We start from the raw sequence: 23,369 nt of genomic DNA, 5'->3' as shown, positions 1-23,369 counted from the left end.
AATTTTTACAATTTAGATTTTTTTTCTGTATTGAGTTTTGTTTACTGACATTGCTATAGTGGTGCCATTCTGAGTAGAATGTTGACGTTTAGTTGTTTTTTTTTCTCTCACAAAAAAGTGAAAGTGCTATGTGTTGTCATCATCACGTTTCTATACGATGATGAAATTAGTTATCTGCATTTAACCCATCACGTGACATCCCAGGGCAGCTATGCAAGGGAACAGTTAGGGATTAGGTGTCTTGTTCAAGGACACCATGATATGTGAGCTTGGTGGGGAGTTGAACCTACGACTTTCTGGTTCCAAGTCATCTGCCCTATCTGTACTCCCATAGCCACCATAAAAAAGCTCATGCTAAGTAATTATGATCCTTGGAGCATGTAGGTGCGCCTCCCTGACTGACCTCTGACCCTTAGGTTGACCAGACTCCCCGTGAACTGTTTTCTTTAACGTTATTTTTGACTTTAATGTCTGTTTTCCACATTCACTGTCCTTGGACTCAGAGTCAGCTACAGTCGGACTAATGTTTCCTCTTTTCTTTTATGATTTTATGAAAGAAAAAACAAAATCATTAATGAAGTTAGTTTTAATTGATTGACAGGTATGGACATGAATGATACTGATAATTGTTTACAATTATTACAATTAAATCATGTAAAATATTATATGTTGTATATTATGATAAGAATTCCATGTAACTAAAAATTCAGGGTGAACCAAGTTGTTGAATATCCATAAAGTGTGCTAACTTATTGGTCAGTAATGTGACTTGGTGCTCCCAAGACAAGTAAATAATAATAAAACAAGTAAGTAAGTAGTGGAGTGGAGAAAAACACCCTTATTTTCCCTCTCACTCCGGCAATATTTAGTGGCGCCCCGTGTGAGGACCTTAAGCTCAAATTAAAGAGTTTAGATCTTTTGAAGTGGGCTCTGTGAGAAGGTTATAAACAATTATTATCTTACTTGTTTTAGATATGTTTGGAAAACGAGTTTAAATCTTACTGGCTTGACGAGCTAACAGTTAGTCTAAGGGTGGCGAGAGTGGACTGCCATGGTACAACAATTAGTTTGAAAACTTTCACAGCTGTTCATGAGAACACAATTATGTGAACATTTATTACTAATTTTGTGCTATACAATTTTTTGCAGAAAACTATGACTAATTGCATTTGAAAATATCTAAATGACTTGTTCAAGCAGTTTATGCGAATGCTATATTTTTAACCTTTATACCACCATCGACTTTGCATTACATGGTTATTCTGGCAGGAGTAGTATTATAACCAGGGCTTAATTTGAGCCGGATCATACCAGAACAGGATCTAGGAACTCTTATTTTGACAGGGTGCATTCCGGTAACTGTTTGCTTGGATCTGGTAACTTTCAGGCTTACTAATAATAAAGTTATGAACAAGTATGACTGCCTTGAATGAATAAAACTTGCATTGGATATGTAAACTGAAAATAAATAATATAAATTATTTTAAACATAACAACCACTTAAGAGTTTCTAAATATCACATACTATCTGCCCCTTCAAGTAATATTTCCATCTCTACCCTTAAAAAAATCTCTGCCCCTAAAAGAGTGGTGGGGGTGAGTGCCGATCTAACCAGGCAAGAGCCCACAGGCAGCAGTCATGAACAGACGGAGGAGGCGCCTGGAGGTTTCACATGAGTAGTCAGTCAACAATGAGCAGGACAGTGAATTCAGCAAAGCAGAGTTGACTTGGAACTGTCAAGTTGTGGGTGGGGTGGGGGGGGGCGGTGCCCACTGTTTGGGTTCTGGCATCAATAGGTTACAAATTAAGCCCTGGTTAGACTGTTGAAAATATCCCAGGCTGCACCAGAAGAGCAACAAAAGACTGTTCTTATTTGCACAGGGAAACAGTTATATATTTTATGTAAATATTTATGTAAGCAGAAACTGAAAGCAGTGCAAAGCAATATAAAATAATGTTCTTATGAACAACTGAGAAATGTTTGAGATTAAAGTTGTTTTAAAGTGATCCACATTCACTTATCGTTCTGATCAGGAATACACTCTGTTTCTACAAACTAAAGTAGTTCAAAGAGCTATCTACAGCAGGTAAGATAGTCATTATTCATAACTCCTCTGCAAAACCATTTAAAAGATCTGAACATTTCCTTTAAAATATATTTATATTTATATTATAAATTTAACATCACTGATGGCAGCTTGGCAGTGGCTTCAAAACAGCTTTGATCTTAAACACCTGACACTTTCTATAGTTGTTTTTCATCTAAATTAGATTTTTACCTTGAACATTAAATCTGGTTTAGACATATATAGTCAATGCCTAAATGAAATTTTGTACCTGGATTTTGAGACAATCAAAAAATTAGAAGTAATCCACTGGGTGTTTGGAAAAGCATTTGTTTTTGCTTTGACGTCCAGCAACCTTTGATTTTAGATCGAATCTACTCCAAGCAGGAAATAAAGGTTACTGGTAAGCGCTGTTCATTCATATTTCTTTAATTTAAAGATTTCTTGATCTTGAAGAAAACAAAAGATTTTTTAAAAAGTGATTATTCAAGCCTTGTTTTATTAAAGACCAACCATACTTGAAGCATATCACCCACCACTTTTCATACCACAGTTTAAGACTAAGATGATGAGAAATGACAAAGTTATATCCATTTTGGTCATACCTTGAAATAAACTATGCACATACTCTGTGTCACTCTGAATGACTCTCAGCTACTACCACATTAAGTTTTTGCTCAATATCTGTAAAATCAACCAAGACAAAGCTAGATTGCAGTTGTCGATACAGAACCATGATTACTTTCTGACAGGTTCTTTAAAACCTGTCCAGTGGTTCATAATTTGCTAATAGTGCAATAGGATAGAACTTCATTACCACACTAATATGTATGTCAATATCCGTCAAACTGACTGAATTATAACTCTTTTTGTGTTGTCTAAGGCTAGCTGGCTGCGGTAGCCATTTTAAATTAGGTTAACTCCAATTGTTAATCTGTTTTTCACTTTTATGAAAAAGTTCTTGGATCCATCTATCTGTGTTGGCCTCTGGCCTCCTGTAAACACCTCATGAGGGTATTTTATGAGCCTGTTTGAATTCATGTGATGGATAACTAAGGCTATGGGGTCTTAGTTGTGTTAGAAGTTTCTTGCAGTGGGGCAGAGGCAGGACAGCCGGCCTGGGACCCAAAAGCCCCAGGCTCGATTCCCAGCCATTCCCACATGTCGAGGTGTCTGAGCAAGACACCCAATCTCCAGTTGCTCCCCGGGCACCCACATAGCTGCCCACTGCTCCACCTGGGTGCATTCCAGGTGCAATGGGTTAAATGCAGAGACTTGCCATTGTGTGGGAACATACAATAACGACAACACACAGAACTTATCAAAAAGCCTGAAAGGATGCTAACAGAGAGGCCTCATCACTGACTCACTGTTTACTCGTAGTCTTCTTGTGACATTATGATGAATAAATAACTTTCTGAGGCTGAAATGCTCGTACAGACACAGGCTTGTTTATGTGAAAAAGGAGAAACTCCCTCAGGAGTGGGAGAAATTCCTACAAACAAATCAAACAGTAAGTTGAGTACTGCCCAGAAGCTGAGTTGTAAAAGTGTTTTTTTTTTTTTGCCAGTAACCTAAAGCAAGGTGACCTATCAAACACACACACACACACACGTGCAATTTTATACCTGACCTGAGAAGGTTGTAATGAGCAGCAGACCGGAACCAATTTCTCCGCCCTCACCTTCACACACAAGCGGACACAAAATCTTTCCGTCACAGCCTTGAGTTCAGAGAAACACAGCAGAGGCTGCGGTCACCATGGTGGAGGGGAAACCGTATCGGTATGGGCTGATCGTGACAGGACTGTGTGTGGTGGCCGTTGGCCTCTTCATCATGATGCAGGAGAGGCCACACATCTATGTCACCGTATGCTTTTTGGGTGCCACCATGGTGTGTGTGGGGACTGTGTGGAGCCTCTGCCAGTGCTATCCTAAGGTAAATCCTGAGTGTGTGACTGTGAAGGTTTAAGAAGTAGACTTGTTAATAAAAAGTGTGTATTTATTAGGTCATTGTGACGCCTGTGCTTCAGAGGGAAAGCCTGGAGGATTTATTGTATTCTGCAGCCGAAGCTAAAGATGAAAGGTATACTCTACACACACAACTCCCCCCCACCCCCCACACCACCACCACCACCACTACAGACACACACAGACATACACACCAGTCGATCCCTGTGGTCTGTGTGTCTATCTCAAGACTGCTGAGTGTCCATCATCTAATCTAGACATGGTGACAGCAGCAGTGTGTAGGGGGAGGGAAGAAACGGACTCATTTTATCCTCTGCAAATCTTTACTCAAAGGAAAGTGCTCCTCCAGAGTGGATTACATGACAAAAATAAGGAGATAATGGATTAAGAGTTGTGACCGAGGAGGGTTAGATTAGCTGGTAACACGAGAGCAGAAAACTAACAATTGCCTGATGGAATCACGAGTCAGATTTTATTTTAAATTCGACAGCAGCTCAAAACACAAGACACTCGTGCAGGAGCTGCTTGATTGCACGAGAGAGCAGCTGCCTGATAAAGACGTGCATGCTCAGCACAGTTCTTCGGGAGAAAAGCATGAGAAAACGAGGTCACAATGCTGGAACCAAACTTCTATTTTCGTCCCTTCTTGTTTGATTTTATTTCAGGAGCGCAGAGGCCCTGCCAGGTTTCTGTGACCGAAAGTTGAGTGGTGGGGTGGTTGATCCTGAGGCAACGAAGAATCAGTGCCACAGCTGTCCCACACTGCATCTGGCCTGAGGGACAGACACCATGAGCCAAGTCAACTCACCACCATGCTGCTTGAAAGCAAGGACATTTTTTATGGATTCAATTTTTTAAAATTACTGTTAATGATGATATCATTCACATGATACAAACTGAATGTGGTTTATTTTGGTCATGTATCAAACAGTTCCTAATCATTTGATGCCAGAGGAAAATAAAGCTGAATATGTTTTACATGCTACTCACAGAAGATGGTGCTATTTGCTACAATCTATTAAGAAGGAGCTTTTTTAGCTGAAGCACAGCAGCTGATCAAATAATTCAAATCAAAGTAGTTGCAACATCTTCTTTTAGCTGGAAGTCTTGCAGGAAACAGATTAATATACATAGTGAAAAACCATCAGATCCTACAGTTCCCATAATGCAGCTGATCGTCTCACTCTGAATGGTAAATGTTTTAAGTTATGAGCATTTACCAGAATTCAAATATTTGGTCTAACCTTCATTCTTTGCCAGAATGAAAAACAAACCTTTCTAAAAACATTTGGTTAAAATTCTTGCCATCAAAGTTTTACCTAAAGGAAAGTAGATAAGTTGTTTTTTTTTAAATCCATCCATTATTTTTACTGGCCGCTTCCTTTCTGGCTTCTGGTTTATGGGAAGAAACCAGACTACCCAGAGGAAAACCCATATGCAAAAAGGGAGAACATGCAAATTCCAAGAAAGGTCCCCATGCAGCCAGGATTCGATCCTGCAGCTGAGAGGCAACAGCTCTACCAACTGCACCACCGTGCCGCCCTAATTCTTATAATAAAGACAAAAATTAGAAGTTGGAAAGAATTATTATTATTACCTCTAAGTATAATTTGCCATTTGATATTTTTTCTTGCAGCAAACTCTCATAACAACTAACTGACCTGTAACTTGGGTGCACCATTATAACCTGATTATTAATAGGAAACACTACCACAAACAACAAATTATTTAGCATTTGGAGAATTTATTTACAGTTTTGATCGAAGTGAGAACTTTTTTCTTCTTTTGGCTGTAGCCTTCCTCAAGGATGGCCACAGCGATCAAACCCGCACAAAAATTTGACTGTTGTCATGCCAGATGCTCTTCCACAACCACCCACCACCGAGCTACCCCAGCCCTCTGTGTGGAGTAGAGGGCTGCCATAGGGTGCCCAGGGGAGCAGGAGGGGGTTAAGGGTACAGACAAATGAGGATGGAGGCAGGTGGGTGCTTCAGCTTTCTCACTGACATTCTGACATAATAGTCATGGGATTCAAACCAGCAACATACCAATCACAGGCTCACCTTCTCTAAACTCTGTGCCCCTAGGACAAATAAAATTACATAAATGCTTAAAATGTTGCTCAGGCTTAAGTGGAACTGTTTGTATAAGAAGTACAGAGGACTGGTGCCACAGCCCTGAGGAGCACCTGCACTAACGGATTAAATGTTAAAAGAGCATTTGTTTTATTTTTTTTAAGAATGCATCTACTTGATAAAAAACAAGGATTTGCAGTGATTAAATCATTTTTTTTAAGCGGATGATGTTTAATTTAAAACAAAAAGCAAAAGATGTGCTCTAGAATTTGAGGTGCGTTCAAGTCATCTGATCTCTTACAAGCAAACTGCAGTGAATCAATCTAAAAGGACCTAACTTTAAAACCATTTCCAGACAGCAGAAGTTTATGTTCAACACTGAAAAGCACTGCTGTGCACTCACATGTGTTTAAATCATATTCTCAAAACAACATATTGTTCACAGAAGAAGTTCCAGACAGGAAATGATTGACATGCAACAATCTGAGTGAAACATGACTCCTTCACAGTAAGAGCTGTTTGAAAAGGACCACAATCATTCGATGCACAAGAGGTGGCGTGAGTCGCAGAAACGTCACCAGTCCCCGCCTTCAATTATAACAATCAATTGTTGGATGCTTTTTTTTTTGGGGGGGGGGGGAACATCTGTACTTGGAGGCTGAGGGCACGCGCGGCAGCTGGAGATACAAGAGAGACCCGTTTGGGCAAACTCTCATCAGCAGGGTTCATTTACATAGTTATCTGGACCAGTCCGTCCGGACCTCTTCACTGGTACCAGCTGCAGAGAAAAGGTGAGCAGAACCATGCGCGCCTGGATTGGCTGGGCGCTCTGCTTGTGCGCATCTTCCGCGGCCGTGAGAGTCCAGGACGACCCCGAGGACGACGAGATGATCTTGGATCTGATCCGAGACGACGGGACTCAGCCCGAAACCGGAGCCGAACCCACCGTGGAGTTCCTCAAGTGCAACAAGGTACAAGAGTCATTTTTGTCCCGATTATATGAAGCGCATCAGTCCAAAGTCATTGAAATCCTCCGAATTATTAAACATTACTAAAGAGATGTTAATGTGTAATCATTTTCCTAAAACACCTACTTTTCATTTATTTTTTATTAACATATAAAAGCATCAAGGTGCAAATCATCACAATGACATTTCAGACTTCATGCAGCATGCGCAGCTCACCTGTAGCTCACATGAACTGTTTCTTCCCTGCATGTGCTACAGGCAGCATGGCGCATGCCCGGTCAGTACCTGGTCATACTGCACCAGGGGACGCACGAGTCTCAGGTCCAGAGGACCATAAGGAGGCTGCAAGCCAAAGCGGCCAGGAGAGGCTACCTGGTGGAGATCCTGCAGACCTACTCTGGAGCTCTGCAAGGCTTCCTGGTCAAAATGAGTCAAGACGTCCTTCACTTGGTAAAAGCATGCTTAAATGCACATAAAATATATATCTTTAAACAGTGCAAGGAAAAAAGTTATCAAGATGTAAGGGTTAATTCTGTCTCAAGCAGCAGTGTTTGTGAGAAACTGCTTTAAATCACCCTAAAAACGGACAGAAAGTGAAGTAAGATGATGTTGCAGCTTCTTACAAGCTTAACTAACATTCTGCAGCAGATGATTCCTGTTGCATCACGAGGCACAAATAATATGGAATTACAACAATAAGGCAGGAGGGAATAAAAACATGCTGATCTTTTTGCTTCCAGTAAATGTGGCTAAGACCATTAAAAATCAGGAACTTGGATATGAAGGTCTTTAAAGGGGGGGGGGGGGGGGGCTGTGTATTTAGGAGCTTGTCAGCCTAAAAATGAAAGAAAAAGTGAAAATTTGAGAGAAAATACTTTTTTTCATTTTCATTAAAAACAAAAAAAAAGTTTTGTAGGCTCAATCATCCAGGTAGATAACAGCAAAAATGGCTAAATCATTTCATCTGGACCTGTTTCTTTAAGTGAAGAAATGTTTCGTCCCACATCCAGAGGACTTCGTCAGTCTGTGGCCTGCTAACCAGATCTGTCCCATAAGTAGCCTTCACTGCTGTGTTTCAAGCCAACCTCTTGTTGGAATCTCTTTTCATTTGAAACTTTTCACCTCATACTTATCTGAAAAATCGTACAGTCGCAAGTGTAAAATGTCTCCATGTTTGTTTACGTAGCGTAAAAATAGTCAACAATCTAAAGACAGTCCACTTCTTTTTAAATGTAGAGTTTTATGTATCAAGACAAAATACAAAATTACCAGGTTCTAAAATTATTTAAATCTAACCTAGAGTGAACAAAAACACAACAGATTCCACCACCTTGTATATGAGCCAAAAACACTAAGGCCTGCTGCTGATCGAAAGGATTGATTAACTGATCGCCACTGGTTTGATCACCTCAGGAGTTTTATCTGCTCTGGATGTTACAGGTGTGTGTTGTTAACACAACGGCAATGCAGAAAAACGTCAGCACTGACCTTGGAAAAACGATGTTTGCTCTCCTTGAACCTGGGAAGGGTAAAAAGTCATTTTCAAACAAGTTAGATTTTGTCATTCTACAGATGGAAAGATTATTCACGAGTGTGAAACCTTTAAGACAGCTGCCAATCCTCCCACAAAACTTCTGGAAAAATGTGTTTAGGATAGATGAGACCAAAGGTGTTGGCCCGGACTAAACACAGCATATGTGAAACACCTCATCCCTTCTGTCCAGCATGCAGTTAATGATTTGGGCTTGTTATGCAGCCACGGAACCATGTGAGTCCATTTCTACCTGAAGTTTGGACCAAACTGAAACATGATGAAACAGAACAATGATCCCAAGCACATCTTGAACAAATTTACCACAAAATGTCTGAAAAAGAACAGAACCAACGTGTTGTACCAACCCAATTAAAGTCCACACTTCATCCTGGCTGAAATGCTGTGCTTTAAGAGAACTGTGGATTAATAAATGCATGCAAATCTGACCTGCAGCAACACTGTAAAGAGGAGTGGGTTAAAATTCCTTCACAACCACTTGAGAGACAAATAAAGGTTCATGTTTCTTTATTGTCATTCACATCACATGTGGTACATGAGGTCGACCTTGTGTACTCAAGTTGCACCCAAAAATAGCAACAAAAAAAAAGAATATAAAGTATAAAAATAAACAGTATACAAGGATCTCTACACTAAACACTAATAATGTAAAACATATGGTGTATTAAGCAGCAGCCTGAACATGAGTCTGTGAGCAGATGGGTATGAATACAGCAGTTTAAAGGCAACAAATCAGCAGCATGGATAATCAGCAGCACAGATAAAGTCACATATAATTAAAGTGACATTACAGTGATTTTTCTGGTTAGAGATTCATGAGTCTTAACAGCTTAGCGTATAAGCTATTTCTCAGTCTAGTGGTTCTACACTTAATGCTCCTTAACCTCCTTCCTGAGGAGAGCTGGGCAAAAAGTGTGTGTGCTGGGTAAGTGGGGTCCTTCATGATGCAGGTGGCTCTCTTCCTGCATCTAGTGGTGTAGATGTCTGTGATGGTGGGGAGGCTGACTCCAACAGACTTCTTTCTGTGCAGCCTTCACCACTCTCTGCAGAGCAATAAAGTCAAGAGAGAAATAAAGTCAAACAGAAAACATTACATCAAGTTATGTATTTCTGTGTTGGAATATGTGGAGGACTTAATTTTTCACTCACAGCTTTTCCATTTTGTCTTTGTTTATGTTTACAAAATACTGACATGGTGGAAATGTTGTGTATTGTTTGTTCACTTCAGGTTAGATTTGAATAATTTTAGACTGGCAACAATCTCATAATCTTTATTATTTCCAATATGTAAAACCCTAGAACTAAAGGAGTATGGACTTTCTCTTTTTCATGACAGCATATGCAACTATTCCAGTTACTTAAAATGCTTATATGTTACCCATTAGAGTCTTTTCTTCAACAAATTAGCAGACATGACATTTATAACTCAAATCTGTCTGCCTGTTTTTAAGATGAGATCATTTGATGATACAATAGTCCAGGCGGACTGATTATTTCTCTGCACCTGTCTTCTTTGGTTTGCTCCTATCAGAGCATGTCACTCTCACACTGCAGGTTTACTTGTGGTTCATAGAGTTTCCAAAAGTAGAATGAGAGGCACAACTTTCAGTTATCAGGCTCCTCTATTGAGGAAGCAACTTCCAGTTTCTGTTCGTGAGGCTGACACATTGTCTACTTTTAAGATTAGGCTTAAATCAGGATTAGGTTTAGTGGGGGAGTGATGGTGCAGAGGTTAGAGAGGGTAGGCCTGTGATCAGAGGGTCGCCAGTCAACCCCCGTCTCAACTCCCCAGACCAACAACATCAAATTGTGGGTGGAAAAGATGAAAAATCCCACATCTGCCTCCGCCCTCATTTGCCCCAATCTGGGCCCATTCCCCCCTACCCCCACCAGCCGCCCCCGGGCACCCTAGATGGCAGCCCACTGCCTCATATGTGTGCTCACATGTGCAATGGGAAAAATGAAGATAATTAATTTCCCCATTTGAGGAATAAAAGAGTACAATAAAAAAAAGTCTATCCTTTTTGATAAATCCTATAGTTAGGGTTGGCTTGGGTTTCCTGAGCTTTCCCTTAGTTATGCTGCTACAAGGTTAGACCTAGACATCTTAGACTGCTGGAGGACAAATTTACCACATTTACTCACTCTGCTGCTGTCTTTACTTGCTCCACTCTACTTTTTTATATTTGTTAATGTTTCTATCTTAACATGTTTTTTTTTCATCCCTCCTATAGAAATTAAACCTGGGCCTGCCGTTCTGTTAGTCTGTTTCTCCTTTCTGTCCTCTCAAACCAAGCCAGTCAAAGCAGATGACCACTCACCCTGAGCCTGGTTCTGCTGGACGTTTCTTCCTGTTAAAAGGGAGTTTTTCCTTTCCACTGTTGCTTTTGTGCTTGCTCAGGATGGGAGACAGTGAAAAAGTGAAGATTCAACACAATCTGCTGGCGTCCTTTGATACATAACTTTACTAATTGTTTTTTTATAATAATGCGTTATTTGTTGTCACCATTGTATGTTCCCATACAACGGTCAAATGGGATCTCTGAATTTAACCCATCCACCACCAGGTGGTGCAGTGGGCAGCTATTGAAAGTGCCCAGGGAGCATTTGGGGATAAGGCGTGCTGCTCAGAGACACCATGAGATGTGCAATGACTGGGGATCGAATCTGGGACTTTAGGGTTCCTGAGTCGGCTGCCCTGTCTCTACATCATCTCAGCCCCCATATGTATGTGAATATTTCTGTTCAGTGCCCTGAGACAACTTCAGTTGTGACTTGGCACTATATAAATAAACTGAATTGAATTGAATTTGGTTGTGTTTCTGACAGGTATTGAAGCTCCCTCACGTCCTCTACGTAGAGGAGGACTCCTCCATCTTTGCTCAGAGCGCCCCTTGGAACCTGCAGCGGTTACTGCAACCTCACGGTGAGGCTTCTGTAAACGGATCCTACTGGCCTCCGAGTGAGTCTGTCAGCAACACACACTGTTTTCTCTTTGTCAAAATGCAGAAAAATCAAAATCTTTCAATTGTTTAAACATTTTTAAATAATTTGTACTGTTTTGTTAATACTCAGCCAACTCCCCCACTGGCGATGTTCAGAGAGAGACTTTTGTTGAAAAAGACACGAGCACTTCCTGAAAAGCTGTTCTCTTTAATAATATGTATATAAATATTCAGAGCAGGTACTAAAATCTTTGTGTATGAAATAACCTTGACGTTTCAGAGGTGCCAGCGTAACAATTTTTATCACCATGGTGACATTTACCTACGTCTCATTTACCTATTAGTAAATGAGTTGTAAAATGTTTTGCTCTTCAAACCTCCCACTAGGATCTGATGAGTTTTAGTTAAAGCTTAAATGACAAGAGTAAGTTTAGACCCGACCTTAACTCTGTCAGGTTATTTGTAAATGCAGTTTTTAAACTCCAAGTCATATTTTATTGCTTGTACATTTATAATACTCATGCACTGTTCTGTGCAGATGATGGAGGGATGGCGGAGGTCTATCTGATGGATGGCAGTGTTCAGAGCTCCCACAGGGAGGTTGAAGGCCGAGTGCTCATCACAGACTTCACGAACGTCCCTGAGGAGGATGGGGTCAGAGTTCATAGGCAGGTTTGTGATCAGCATTTCAGTGACAAAGCTGTCATGTTGCTCTGCCTCTAAGATGTTCAGCTTCCTCTGCTCTTTTAAAATGTATTTTTACAGGCCAGTCAATGTGACAGTCATGGCACACACTTGGCGGGTGTGGTGACAGGATCAGATTCAGGCGTTGCTCGAGGTGCGGGGGTGAACCTGGTCCGTGTGCTCAACTGTCAGGGTAAAGGGACAGTGTCAGGAGCTCTAGCAGGTATGAACTGAAGATAAACACATCCAATAGTGGGAACCGCTGAGTTCGGAATGACTGCTGAAATGTGATCAAGAAGATAAAACTGAGTTGCTTAAGTTAAAGGAAGCAGAACATAAAAACCAAAAGTAGAAAACACTAAATCAAAAATAAAAAAAACACTAGCTAATATTAGAAAAACTCTAGCTAAAAGTAGCAAAAGACTAGCTGAAATCTGTAAATGGTTAGATAAAAGGAAGCTAAAAGTAGCACAACGCTAGCTAAATGTAGAAATAGATAAGCTACAAGCAACAAATGTTTAGCTAGGTAGCAAATGGAAAGCTAAAAGTAGCAAAAATGTTGACGAAGGTAGCAAAAGGCTAGCTAAAAGTAGTGCTGAGATATCTAAAAGTAGCATAACAGGGCTTAATTTCATTTGTAAACCAATCGATGCTGGAACGCAAATAGTGGACAGGCCGGCAGAGGGAGGGGGTGGGGGGTCGGGGAGTCCGCCCCATAAACATTTTGAAAAAAATAGATGTGGTTTCCTGCATTTAGGTGTATTTTAACAGGTTGTTAAACATCTACGTTTATGTATATTTGTAAACACTCCACTTCTGTCAAGCTCCCCCCCAACTTTTACTTGACGGAACTGGGGCTTGAGGTATTAGTAAGTGGAAGTGGGGCTCGGAAGCGAGCCCCACTTACTTGAAGATGCAGATTGTATGCTGTTGTGTTTAAAATTAGTGCTCATTTAATTATTTTCAGTTTACATATCCAATATAAGTTTTATTTGTTCAAGGCAGTCATCCGCAACTTCATTATTAGCAAGTTTGAGAGTTACCGGGTCCAAGCCAGATCCTAGCAAACAGTCACCAAAAGCACCCTTTCAAAGTAAGAGAAGTCGCAGATTCTGTTCCGGCAGGATCTGGCTCAAGTTAAGCACTGTAGCAGAAGGTTAGTCAAGAGTAGCAAAAGGTTAGCTAAAAACTAAAAGCAGCAAATCAGTAACCAAAACTTTAAAGTAGCACAAGGCTAGCTAAAAGTAATAACAGTATAGCACATAGCTAAAAAGAAACAGAACAATAGATAACTAAAAGTCGCATAAGAAGCCAAAATCAGACTATGGGGTGGTTTTAGAGTTGAACCCAATGATACAGGCTGACCGCAAAAAACTCGGGTGGTAAAAATAAATAACTATTTATTAACAAAACAAACAAAAAGTGTTGACGTAGCAGCAAAACTCACTTCTTTCAGCAGACATGCAGTAAACACAAGGAGGTAGACAAGACATCACCAGACAATACTCAGACAACGAATAACACACGGACACAGACTTATATACAGAGACTAACGAGACAAGTGCCAGGAACTGAGCAGCATCACAAGTGTAGGGAGATGGGAAGTGATTAACAGAGGGAGAGCAGGACAAAAACACAACACAAGAGGACACCATCTTCACAGTACCTTCCCCCCGAAGGACATCCCCTGATGTCTTCAAAATTCCACACCCCAAAACTTGGGTGGGAGGGGTGGGGAACTGCAAGGATGGAGAGCACAAGGGAAAACAAAAGGAAAAAAAACAAACAACCTGACAGGGTACACCAGGGGACTAGATACAAAACACACAGAACGAACACAAAAAGTTCAGGTGGATGGCCGGGCGACCGTTCATCGCTGGGGCAGAGTTCAAGGGAATGGTCGGGAGGCTGCCCATCACAGGACCACAGTTCAGGGAAGCAGCCAGAAGACCATCCAGCATGTGGCAACAATTCCAGGGGGTGGCTGGGATGCCGTCCAGCACACTGAAGCAATTCAGGTGGATAGCTGATGGAGAGGGACATCCTGAGGGACACCGACCACCCACCATGAGGAAAGAGAATCGGAGGAACTAGAAGTTTGGCAGCTGGCATAGAGACCCGGCAGACTGCAGCTGTCATTGAGACCAGGGAGGCTGCAGATGATGCAGGGACCAGAGAGACTGCAGCTGTTGCAGAAACTGCAACAGGGGGCATAGCCACTTCAGAAACTGCAGCGGAGGCGTAGCCACTTCAGAACTGTAGTAGGGGGCGTAGCCATTTCAGAAACTGCAGTGGGGTGTAGCCACTTCAGAAACTGCAGCAGGGGACGTAGCCACTTCAGAAACTGCAGAAGGAAGCATAGCCACTTCAGAAACTGCAGCAGGGGTCGTAGCCACTTCTAGAACCGAAGGAGGCATGTAACCTTCTCATCGAGGCATGGAACCCTCTCGTTGGGGTATGGAACCCTCTCGTCATGGAACCCTCTCATCATGGAACCCTCTTGTCATGGAACCCTCTCATCATGGAACCCTCTCATCATGGAACCCTCTCATCATGGAATACTCTCAACATGGAACCCTCTCGTAAAGGAACCCTCTCATCGAGGTGTGGAACCCCTCAGTGAGGCATGGAATCCTCTTGAGGCGTTGAACCCTCATGAGGCATGGGACCCTCTTGTCAAGATGTGGGACCCTCATGAGGCATGGGTCCCACTTGTCGAGGTGTGGGACCCTCATGAGGCATGGGTCCCACTTGTCGAGGTGTGGGACCCTCTCAGTGAGGCATGGGACCCTCATGAGGTGTGGGAACCTCTGCAGACCCGGGACCCTCATGAGACGTGAGACACTTATGAGGTGTGGAACCCTCTCGTTGAGGCGTGGGACCCTCATGAGGAATGGGATCCTCTGCAGACTCAGGACCCTCATGAGACGTGAGACCCTCTGCAGATGTGGGACCCTCATGAGGCGTGAGATCCTCTGCAGATTTGGGGCCCTCATGAGCCTTGGTACCCTCTGATGCTTACGTGAGGACCTCTGAAGAATCGGGCAACGAGAAAAGGTGAGAGGTGTCCTCATGGGCCCTCTTAAAGACGTAGGAAACTGGTGGGTAGCCGACACTTGCCGAGGCACAGGAGGAAGATGACCGTAATGGAAACACTGATGGCTCAGAAGGGTTAGAGATGGCAGAATCCTCTCAGCGATAGACATAGTTCTGTGGTAATGAAGGTCTGATTTGTGTGAGGCTGAGGAAAACAGTTTTTGAAGTTGTTTATTCATTGACTAGAGATCACTGGGGGAAATCTCAATAGCATCTAGATAATCGAGGAGAGCGAGGTTGAGTAATTCTAGACTCAGCTGTTCTCTCAGCTGGGCAGCACTCAGCTGCTCTCTCAACTGATCAGGATATGGCTGCTTTCTCAGCTGATCAGGTGAAGCTACTTCAGGTGAGCAAGAGCTCGCCTGCTTTCCCGACGAGCGAGGGGTCAGATGCTTTCCCCCCTGCAAAGTTTTCCACCACTCCTCTGGCTGTACGTGGAACAACTCGGGAGCAACAAGTTTAGCAGAGGAGTTGGATGCATCCTCTTGGACTCTTATGGAATGCAGGGAACAGGTGGGTCGTGACCGCTGACACCTGCCGCGGAACATGAAAGTATGCTGACGTCAGAGCTCTCTGGAGGTTCAGTGGACTGGTTCTGTTTCTGACGTTGGCCTCTTTGATGACGGTGACAAAAATAATTGCGGAGGGGGACAGTGTGAAGAGCTGATTGTTCCGACGACTCATGTGACAAAACTGGACTCGCTTGGGCTCGGAGCAGGAGGCGGTAGGAAATAAGCGTGTAGCATGCATCTCTCCTCAAAAACCTCCATCAGAATCTCCTTCATACTTGGAAAGTCATACAGTCGGGGGAGGCTAAAAAACTCATCCATTATGTCCTCCGTGGCGGACCACCTTGCTCCCAGATCGCAGGAGGTGGAAACCATATCCACATAATGATGTGTAACCTTGCAAAGCTGCTGGTAAGCCTTTGGTGCCAGCCCCGCAAGGAATGGACAATCTGCTGTGTTTTCTTTAGGTACGGACATTCTGTCGGATTGGGATGGTTTTAGAATTGAACCCAATGGTGCAGGCCGCAGACAACTCAGGTGGTAAAAATCAATAATTATGTATTAACAAAATGAACAAAAAGGGCAGACGTGGTAGGAAAACACTTTTTTCGACAGACATGTAGTAAACGTGAGAAGCTAGACGAGACATCACCAGACAGTGCCCAGACAAGGAATAACACATGGAAGCAGGCTTATATACAGAGACTAACAAAACAAGTGCTGACACCTGCGTCGACTCCCAGAGGTGTAGGGAGGGAGACAGGGAGTAATTAACAGAGGGACAGCAGGACAGAAACACAATACAAGAGGGCACCATCCTCATAAGTACGCTAAAGTAGAAGTCAAAACACAATGTTTTTTAAAGAATTGATGAGATCTAAAGTTAAATGTTTGGAAAATCATAAAAGTTAATAAAACCAAAAGTCATGTCAGCCATGTGCTGAATGACATGAAGATTTATATGAATGGCTACAACAACACAAAGTATGCAGAAGTAGTTAAATTACAAAAAACATATAAAAGAAAAAGCAGTGACTCAATAAGATCTGAACAAAGACGTGACAAAAGATTTTGTATGGTTGATGTGATCTTTTTATGGTATAGTGGAACCAAATGAGAACTTCTTTCAATTGTTTTCTTCCTTCAGGCATGGAGTATATTCGGGCCACTCTCCAGGCCCGCCAGGTGGATGCTGCAGTCGTTCTGCTGCCTTTCATCGCTGGCTTTAGCCGCTCGTTGAATGCGGCATGCAGAAACATAGTGGCTCGAGGAACTGTGGTCATCGCTGCTGCAGGGAACCACAGAGATGATGCCTGCCTCTACTCTCCTGCTTCAGAGCCAGAGGTGAAACAAACACATCTGAACTGCCTTCACACACAGAGCAGACAGCAATCCATCCATCCATCCATTTTCTTTACCCGCTTATTCCATTTTGGGTCACGGGGGTCACTGGTGCCCATGTCCAGCAATCACTGTGCGAGGGGCGGGGTACACCCTGGACGGGTCGCAAGTCCATCACAGGGCCACATAGAGACAAACAACACAAACAACCATTTACTCTCTCACTCACACCTAGGAACAATTTAGAGTTACCAATCAGCCTAACATGCATGTTTTTGGTCTGTGGGAGGAAACCGGAGTACCCGGAGAAAACCCACGCATGCATGGAGAGAACATGCAAACTCCACCCAGAAAGACCCCTGGACCGGGGTTTGAACCAAGGACCTGCTCGTTGAGAGGCAGCAGCTCTACCAGTTGCGCCACCGTGCTGCCAGACAGCAATTCAACATTTTTCAGTCAGGTCATCTGGACAGTTTCTTTTTTTTTGTGCTGAAACATTTCGCCTTTGATCCGGAAGGCTTCATCAGTCAAGGAAACACACGATACAACTGATTCTTCCCCCAATAGCTTACTCCAAAGTTGAACAAACCAGTTACGTTGGTGTTAAGATGGTCTCCTCCCATTTCTGTCAAAAGTGCTGGAAAAAGCAGTTGCTGCTCAGCTGCAGATCCACCTACAACAACACTCCCTGTATGAGAAGTTTCAGTCTGGCTTCCATGCAGCTCACAGTAATGAGACCGCATTGCTGAGAGTCACCATTGATGTCCTCATGGCTGCTGACACTGGTTCTCCCTCCCTCCTTGTTCTCCTTGACCTCACTGCAGCTTTCGACACTGTGGACCATAGTATCCTCCTCCACCGTCTTCATATGGAGGTCGGTCTCTGTGGCACTGCCCTGGACTGGTTTAAATCTTTCCTCTCCAATAGGCTGGAATGTGTTAGTCTTGGCAATGCCAAATCCCAGACTGTGTGTCTCCTGTGGTGTCCCTCAAGGGTCAGTTCTAGGGCCCCTGCTATTTTCCCTTTACATGCTGCCTTTAGGTCAAATTATTAATCAGTACAACATTTCTTTTCACTGTTATGCCGACGATACACAGCTTTACATCAGGACTGGAGCATCATCTTCACCATTGTCATCTCCATCTTCACTCGCTGCCCTCTCTACCTGCCTGGAGGAGATAAGAGCATGGATGAATCAGAACGTTCTTCAGTTAAACTGCTCCAAAACAGAGGTCATACTGATTGGCACCCCTCACCAGGTTCAAACCTCAACTATAACGACTATTTCCTTTTCTGGACAAGACATCCCCCTCTCCACCTCTGTTACAAATCTTGGAATAAAAATGGACTCTCATCTTATATTTGAAAATCACATTAAGCATCTGTTTAAAACCTGTTTCTTCCATCTTCGAAATATCTCCAAACTTCGTCCATCTCTCACTTTTGCTGATGCAGAGAAACTCGTTCATGCCTTTGTCTCCTCCAGGCTCGACTTCTGCAGCTCCCTGTTTACTGGAATACCCGGCAAAAACCTTCAGAAGCTTCAATATATTCAAAACAGTGCAGCCAGGATCTTATTTAGAGCTCGTAAATTTGAACATAACCTCCATTGGCTTCCTGTCACCTACAGAATTCAGTACAACATTGCTCTCATTTGCCATCAATGTTTATATGGAAATTCACCAGATTATCTGAAGGACCTTCTTGCTCCATATTCATCCACCCGGTCCCTACGATCACAGAACAGTAATCTCCTCCACCTTCCACAAACTAAATTAAGGACCATGGGAGATCGGGAATTCTGTGTGGCTGCCCCCCACCTCTGGAACTCCCTCCCTGACTATCTGAGAGCTCCACAATCATTGACTGACTTTAAAAAAGGCTTAAAGACTTTTCTTTTTAAGCAAGCCTATTCTGCCTCCACATGATTGTATCATTGATTTTAGTTGATTTTATCATTGATTTTAGTTGATTTTATCATTGATTTTAGTTGATTTTATCATTGATTTTAGTTGCACTCTATAGCACTTTGAGATTTTTGTTAATGAAAAGTGCGTTACAAATTAAATTCATTATTATTATTATTGTCTCTTTGGCAGACAGCAAACTCTATGAAAGCCGGGCAATCCAACTACCAGGGTCTGTGTTAGGTATTTTGTGCTTATTTGCTTAAAAAAAGGTGTTTTAATTTTAAACCTGTTTTGTGTCACAGGTCATTACAGTTGGGGCAGTGAACTCAGCAGACCAGCTCATGTCACAGGGAGCAGGCGGAACAAACTTTGGTCGCTGCGTTGACCTGTTTGCACCTGGTGATGACATTGTCAGTGCCAGCAGTGACTGTAGCACCTGCTTCACCTCCCGCAGTGGAACCTCACAGGCTGCTGCACATGTTGCTGGTACAACACCACACCAACACAATGGAACCCCACCCCCCCACCCCACACACACACACACACACACACAGATAGTCAAATATGCAAACCTTGTATCTTTCTCCAAACATTCAAGATCAATTCAATCCATTCAAAATGGCAGCCACAGCTAAGCACTAAGCAACTTAGCTATCACAAAAATGACTTTAGCTCAGTTAATTTCACAGGTATCGACTAAAGATTTGGCGTGGTAGTAGAAAAGAGTCATCTCCAACTTTTGTTCTGAGCTCCAAACGATTGCATTCAATTCAATTCAATTCAATTCAAAAATACTTTATTAATCCCAAAGGGAAATTATTTGTTGTTATAACTCGTTATCCTCATTTCATTAAGAGTTGTTATAGATACTGATGGCTGTAGACAGGAAGGATCTCTTGTAAAGGTCCATCCCACAGTGGATCCTAAGAAACTGGCTGCAGATGCCGTCCGATCCGTCCACCCAGACTCGGCTGGCCTCTCGGTTCCCCCAGGCTGTAGGACCGCCTGAATGCCGGGCAGAACTCCTCCCAGAACGATGGCCACTCCTCCCAGCAGTCTGCCGAGCTCCTCATCGCTGCAGACAGCCAACTGTAGGTGCTGAGGGACGATCCTGTCCTTCTGCTGTCATGACCCATGTTTCCTGCTAGTTTCAGGATCTCAGTGGTCAGGCACTCGAGCACAGCTGGCAGGTAGATGAGAATGCATCCACAGAACATCCTTTTCAACTCATTTGAGATTTGGGGCTGTAGTTGAGATATTATTTGAGCTTTTGAGATGTTAATCAGCTGCTGTTGATTGTAGAAAAATGCCTTGTTGCCATGGTTACGCATCATAACAAATGTCCAAAACTAAAAAAGTTTCTGTAAAAATCCTTCCAGCTGCACAGCATCTGATACCAGAGGAAACAATCATCCAAAAATGTGATTTACATCCAAAAAAAAAAGAGGAATTAAAGTTTCCAAAAGCAAAATCTCAGAATGAAACAGAGCTGCTCCAACATGCAGCCACCTTGAGCGGCGCAATTTTAGAACTCATGAGACATATTTTAAAACATTTAAATTAAGCATTGTAGTCAAGTCAACTATGTTTGTCTGTTGGCTATCTCATGAACTACTAGACAAGATTTAATAAAACGTTCAGAAAATAATCAGTTGATATACATCTGTAACATTAATATTTGAATCCAAAACAATTTTATATGGCTGCCTCAGACTGCTGATCTTGGGAAACACATTAATGGTTATTATTCAGTCAGTTTCACTTGTACAAGAGTTGTTCACAAGTGCTACTTATTGGTTAAGACAAATTCTCCTCATTGCCAAATTTACTGATATTGAGTTAGAATTTGGTGTGATAGTAACAGAAACTCATCACAAACACATACCTTAAGTTGTACACACTGCTCAAAATCTTTACGTAACATTTAGTACTAACTGTTAGCATTAAACCTGGTAAAATATTTCATAAATCACAGGACAGATTTTGATAAATCTCTCAAAAAGTAATCGGTGGATCTACCTCTGGAACTTGTTAACTTTTGAAGTCAACTTAATTTAAGATAGCCATCAGATAATTAATGTAAGGTAATACAGAAATGGCAAACTCAGAGATGTTTTGGTGCAGTAGTAGCTGAGCAACCAACTACACAAGATTTTAGTTTAAGTGAAATTTGAACAAAGAGTCTTGTAGATCCTGCTAAGAGTTTCAGATTTTAATACGGCATTGTCAGAATGTCTGTCTGGGCTATCCCCTTTTGATTGACACCTCGTTTGACTAATTGGGTTGATCTTTCCAAAGCCAATAATATCCACGAGTTTAATGTCATCTGAAAGAACTCAGTTCATTTGATTGGCCAGTCCTGTGGGAGAGTGGTGGAGCAGAGGGCGAGCCTGTGATTGGAAAGTCGCCTGTTCAACTCCCTGAGCCGACAACATCAAAATGTGGGTGGAAAAGGTGAAGCGCCCATACCTGCCTCCACCCTCATTTGCCCCATTCTGGGCCCTTGAGCAAGGCCCTTAACCCCCACCATTTGCTCCCCTGCGCGCCCTAGATAGCAGCTCTCTGATCCACACAGAGGGCTGTGGTAGCTCGGTGGACTGTGGTTGCATCAGGAAGGGCATCCGGCGTAAAAACAACTGCCAAGTCTTCGTGTACGTTAGTTCGCTGTGGTGACCCCTGAAGAAGGGAGCAGTCAAAAGAAAACAAAATGTTTTGATTGTCTAGTCCAGACTTTCATCCTTCTATGCAACATAAAGAAACAAGAGAAAAAAAATCAGGTAAGAAATTATGTTTGATTTTTGTGTGTTACAACTTAAATAATTTTGACTGCTGAGTTAAAAACTCAGAGTGTTACCTTTACAGTCACACCATCTCTTTTCATTTGCTCCAAAGGGTTCAAGACCAGCATCTAATGTAATTTGGATACACTTTTTCCAGTTTTAGGCATAAAGAGGGTGAAACTCTGACATAAAAAGCAACATGCGATATGGATTGTTACGGCTTATATTTGCTGTGTCCAGGTATAGCAGCAGTTATCCTCTCCGCCAACAACAATGCATCGCCGGTGCAAGTCCTGCACACACTGCTTCATTACTCCATCAGGAACATGATCAACTTCCTGCCTCTGTCTGAAACACATCGCCTCACCACTCCAAACCTGGTGGCAGCCATGCCCTCAACCATCAATCCAACATTAAGTCAGCGGCACACCTCTTAAACAATACACACGTAGAGTATCTTTGCGACGGTATGAGTTTATTTATTTCTGCATACAGATGAGGAGCTTATGTGCCGCTTGGTGTGGTCAGAGAGGTCGAAGCTCTCAAACACTGACCGGGTAACGAGCCACTGCCGTGCCGGGGAGGAAATGATGGGCTGCAGCAGCTACGCTCCTGATGGCATTCGCGTGGGAGAAACCATCACCGTGAGTTAATTCAGATCTAAACTTTGATCCAAACAAAGACAAGATGTTAAATAAACTTCTATCTGTGTGTGTGTGTGTGTGTGTGCAGGCGAGCAGCGGACACATGGAGTGTGTTGCTTACAATGGTGCAGCCGGTAACGGAGTGTACGCCATGGCTCGGTGCTGTGTGAAAGCTGGTCTGCAGTGCCAGGCCCGAGCTAGTCCTGAGCCTGGGAAGGATGCTCAGTGTGCTGACCCACAGCACCTCCTCACAGGTGGGGCACATGTCTGCATATAGATGCAAAAGCATCAGTCCAGCTTGTTTCACATCCTGGATAAAAACTATTTAGGCCTTTTTTTAATTGGTAAGAATTATAAAAAATATGTTGCTCGATTCAGATTGATCATTAATAGGAAGCTACAACTATCTGTTGGTCAAGAGACTTCTCTAACATAGCTGAAAGAAATAAACAGGAGGTTCTGAATGTTTTCATTGAGTTCAAAACAATTCTTGGCATATTTTCATTTATTCATTTTATGACTGCTGGAGTGAAGCATTAGCAGCCCCTCAAACTATAACAGGCGCAAGTGGGTAGAAAATGTTTGGATGGATGGAAGAATTATTAATTTACTTGTAAAAAAAAATTAAAAAAAATTCTAAAAGTCCGCCCCTCATAATTACTCTTCTTAAACAGACTAAGGACAATGCCATGTATAGAACAAAATCCTAACCTCAAATTTCCCCCCTGGGATTAATAATCAATCAATCAATCAATCAATCAATCAATCAATCAATCAATCAATCTATCTATCTATCTATCTATCTATCTATCTATCTATCTATCTATC

The 23,369-nt window shown here is 42.5% G+C and overlaps 2 protein-coding genes across 2 annotated transcripts in view; both read left to right on the top strand.

Annotated features, from left to right (window-relative positions):
- Nucleotides 1-3,814: 3,814 nt before the first annotated feature.
- bsnd (barttin CLCNK type accessory subunit beta) lies at nucleotides 3,815-4,983 on the top strand. Its single transcript, XM_037674859.1, has 3 exons — nucleotides 3,815-4,005; nucleotides 4,076-4,152; nucleotides 4,703-4,983. The coding sequence occupies exons 1-3, from the start codon at nucleotides 3,829-3,831 to the stop codon at nucleotides 4,812-4,814; spliced, it is 366 nt and encodes a 121-aa protein (XP_037530787.1). The 5' UTR covers nucleotides 3,815-3,828; the 3' UTR covers nucleotides 4,815-4,983.
- A 1,932-nt stretch (nucleotides 4,984-6,915) lies between these two features.
- Nucleotides 6,916-23,369, top strand: part of pcsk9 (proprotein convertase subtilisin/kexin type 9) — a 19,584-nt gene continuing 3,130 nt past the window's right edge. Inside the window, exons 1-10 of the mRNA XM_037674304.1 lie at nucleotides 6,916-7,083; nucleotides 7,339-7,530; nucleotides 11,462-11,594; nucleotides 12,116-12,249; nucleotides 12,343-12,484; nucleotides 17,014-17,210; nucleotides 19,420-19,603; nucleotides 22,138-22,314; nucleotides 22,393-22,541; nucleotides 22,630-22,795. Of these exons, the coding sequence (XP_037530232.1) occupies nucleotides 6,916-7,083; nucleotides 7,339-7,530; nucleotides 11,462-11,594; nucleotides 12,116-12,249; nucleotides 12,343-12,484; nucleotides 17,014-17,210; nucleotides 19,420-19,603; nucleotides 22,138-22,314; nucleotides 22,393-22,541; nucleotides 22,630-22,795 (1,642 nt within the window). The remainder of the gene's footprint in view (nucleotides 7,084-7,338; nucleotides 7,531-11,461; nucleotides 11,595-12,115; nucleotides 12,250-12,342; nucleotides 12,485-17,013; nucleotides 17,211-19,419; nucleotides 19,604-22,137; nucleotides 22,315-22,392; nucleotides 22,542-22,629; nucleotides 22,796-23,369) is intronic.

The sequence above is a fragment of the Nematolebias whitei genome, chromosome 3 (genome assembly GCF_014905685.2).
Source record: "Nematolebias whitei isolate Nwh7 chromosome 3, NemWhi1, whole genome shotgun sequence".
NCBI classification, from domain to species: domain Eukaryota; kingdom Metazoa; phylum Chordata; class Actinopteri; order Cyprinodontiformes; family Rivulidae; genus Nematolebias; species Nematolebias whitei.
Note: the sequence above shows the minus strand (reverse complement) of the source record. Positions and strands in the feature narration are given on the sequence as shown.